This window comes from Volvox carteri (genome assembly GCF_000143455.1).
Source record: "Volvox carteri f. nagariensis unplaced genomic scaffold VOLCAscaffold_10, whole genome shotgun sequence".
Classification (NCBI taxonomy): Eukaryota; Viridiplantae; Chlorophyta; class Chlorophyceae; order Chlamydomonadales; family Volvocaceae; genus Volvox; species Volvox carteri.
In genome coordinates this window covers 1755964-1758817 of record NW_003307553.1, presented here as the reverse complement: position 1 = coordinate 1758817, position 2854 = coordinate 1755964, and the positions used below count along the sequence as shown (strand labels likewise).

General features: G+C 61.1%; 2 protein-coding genes across 2 annotated transcripts in view; one reads left to right on the top strand and one right to left on the bottom strand.

Moving 5' to 3' along the window:
* Positions 1-144: 144 nt before the first annotated feature.
* On the top strand, positions 145-1038 carry VOLCADRAFT_88921 (uncharacterized protein; the record flags this gene model as incomplete). Its single annotated transcript, XM_002948584.1, has 1 exon — positions 145-1038. The coding sequence occupies one exon, from the start codon at positions 145-147 to the stop codon at positions 1036-1038; it is 894 nt and encodes a 297-aa protein (XP_002948630.1).
* A 661-nt stretch (positions 1039-1699) lies between these two features.
* VOLCADRAFT_88920 (uncharacterized protein) overlaps positions 1700-2854 on the bottom strand; it is a gene marked incomplete at both ends in the record, with an annotated part of 26204 nt that continues 25049 nt past the window's right edge. Inside the window, 2 exons of the mRNA XM_002948452.1 lie at positions 1700-1868; positions 2143-2189. Of these exons, the coding sequence (XP_002948498.1) occupies positions 1700-1868; positions 2143-2189 (216 nt within the window). The remainder of the gene's footprint in view (positions 1869-2142; positions 2190-2854) is intronic.

The following is a 2854-nucleotide window of genomic DNA, read 5'->3' as shown; positions in this document are numbered from 1 at the left end:
GTGGTGGAGAAGGAAGGGAAGGCTCTGCTGGCGGCGGCGGTGGAGAAGGAAGGGAAGGCTGTGTTGGTGGCGGTGGTGGAGAAGGAAGGGAAGGCTGTGTTGGTGGCGGTGGTGGAGAAGGAGGAGACGGCTGTGCTGGCGGTGATGGTGGAGAAGGAAGAGACGGCTGTGTTGGTGGCGGTGGTGGAGAAGGAAGAGAAGGCTCTGCTGGCGGCGGTGGTGGAGAAGGAAGAGAAGGCGCTGTTGGCGGCGGTGGTGGAGAAGGAAGAGGAGGCGGCAGGGGCGACGGCGGTGGGAATAGGGGGTGGGGTGATGGCGGAGCCGGCTGTGGCGGCGGCGGTGACGGAGGCGGAGGCCTGGGCGAGGGTGGCGAGGGAGAGGGCCCACGCTGCGGGGTCGAGGTCGGCCGCCTTGGGACGGGGGGCGGGCGCAGTCGCGGCTGTGGGAATCGCGATATCGGGGGAGGCGAAGGCAGAGTGGCAGATGGCGGCGGAGACGGAAGCACCACCAGGGGTGATGGCCGGGGAGAGGGCTGGCGAGGTGATGGTGGTAGCGGTGGGGCTGGAACGGGTGGCGGTGGCAAGGGCGAGGGTAGAGGTGGTTGAGGTGATGGCGGTCGCGGTGGCAAGGGCGAAGGTAGCGGTGGTGGATGCGGCGGCGATGGTGGCGGCGGCTTCGGTGGTGGCGAGGCCACAGGCCGCGGCGGTGAAGGCGGTGGCGAAGGTCTTCGAGGACCACGGGGCCGCGGGGGAGACCGTTGAGGCGGGATTCGCGGGGGTGAGGGTGAGGACGGGGAAAGAGAGGCTGGCGGCAGCAGGGCGAAGGGAGATGGTGGCTGTCTTGGCGGGGGGCCCGGTGGCGGTGATGGTGGTGAAAACAAGGGATGTGGTAATGGTAATGGCGGCGGCAGCGGTGACAGGCTCGGCGGTCGTGGCGAGGGGTGAGGTGGTGGAGGCAGAGGCGGCGAGGGTTGCAATCGCGGAGGCGATGGTTGTGGCGGTCGCGGCGGCGGTGGGGTCGGCGGTGAGGCCGAAGTAGGAGGTGGTGGCAATGGCTGTGGCGGCGGCGGATGTGGTGGTGGTTGTGGTGAGGGATGCGGCGGTCCCGGCGGTGGTGACGGCGACGGGCGCGGCGGTGACGGCGGACGACGTGGTGGCGATGCGGGTCTACGTGGCGCTGGCGGGGAGCGAAGAGGTGGCGGCGACGGTAAGGTCCGCGGCGGAGGCGGAGACAGCGGTGGTGGCGGTGACGGTGGTGGCGGCAGCGGCAGCGGCGGTGGTGGCAGTAGCGGCGGTGGCAGCGGTGGCGGCGGTGGCGGCAGCGGCACTGGTGGCGCGGGTGTCCCGACCCAAATGCACCGCACCCCAACATCATAGCTGCGTGGGAGATAGGAAGAGGTTAGAGGCGGTGATTTCTTGCACGAGTAACAGACGGAAAGACAGACAGACAGATTTACGGTGGGTTCCAAGCACAGCACATACCTCCAGTCACCCTCTGGTGACGGGCGGCGGTGCAACGGAAATCCTAAAACTCCACCACCCCTGCCCCCTTAAAACAAACCCCACAGCCCAGCGCCGGACGCACTATAATTAATTAATTAATATTATAAATAATAATATTGTTACTACCAGCCACACCCTCATTAATATATAAACGCAGCTCTCCATGATGTTGTGTGATGACATATATGCTCGTCCACTTACGCATGGGGGCAATCCGGGACGGGCCTGCTGGGGCAGCTTGTGAGCCGATCTTCTTGTCCCTTGCAAGTGATGGAGCCCAGGTGTACAGGCTCCAAATGGCTGCCGGACCCGAAACCATTCGGATCGTCGGCATACACAACGACGCCTGTCGTGAAGCCTAGATGCCTGCGAACAGATGTCGTGGAGGGCACCCAGGGGGAGGTAAGGTGGCGGGTATGACCGTTGTTCCAGATCTGAATTCTGAGTAAACTGCCGTACACATGCGTGCCCTGTACTGCATGGAAGGTTGCATACGTGGCGACTGCTGTACAACGCTCGCCAATATTGGATCCACCGTACTCAGACAGACGCACAGACAGACAGACAGACAGGTACAATCAGACAAGCAGGCACAAGGACCATGGCAATCCTTTCCTCCCACTCGGCAACTGCTCCTCACCTGCACGCGACTATGGCATTTGTGGTCCCGAAGCCCTGGCCGCAAACCTGCGAGCAAGGCAACCGGGGGGGAGAGGTAGGGAGGGAGCGCCGATGGAGTGGGTCTGGGGCAAGCCTTTGGGAGGTCTGGGGGACAGGGGGCTTTAAAGGGGCGGCGTCGACTCTCAGGAGAACTCGGTACGGCAACGACTAGCTCGTCCCAAACACCCTTGACCCCAGGGCAGTCTCCCGTACTCGTGCAAAAGTCATACGGGCACCGAAATACACGCAGCACAAACAGCCACGTTTCTTTCCAACACACAGACATGTGTGTATGTGTGTATGTGTGTATGTATGTATGTATGTATGTATGTATGTATGTATGTATGTATGTATGTATGTATGTATGTATGTATGTATGTATGTATGTATGTATGTATGTATGTATGTATGTATGTATGTATGTATGTATGTATGTATGTATGTATGTATGTATGTATGTATGTATGTATGTATGTATGACGTTGATTACACTGTGGGCTGAAAAGCCGGGGGCCCAGGGCCGAAGCACAGCGCGGGGGGCGGGTGCATACGGCTGGTTAGTCTCATGCACTCCGCCCCCGGGTCAGGCCGCACGGGAAACGACGGCCGGCACGCAACAGCGCTTGTTTGGCGCTCCAACTAGACGGGATCTATGCCCGTTGGTCTCCTAACATAAACGAAGTCGCAACTGG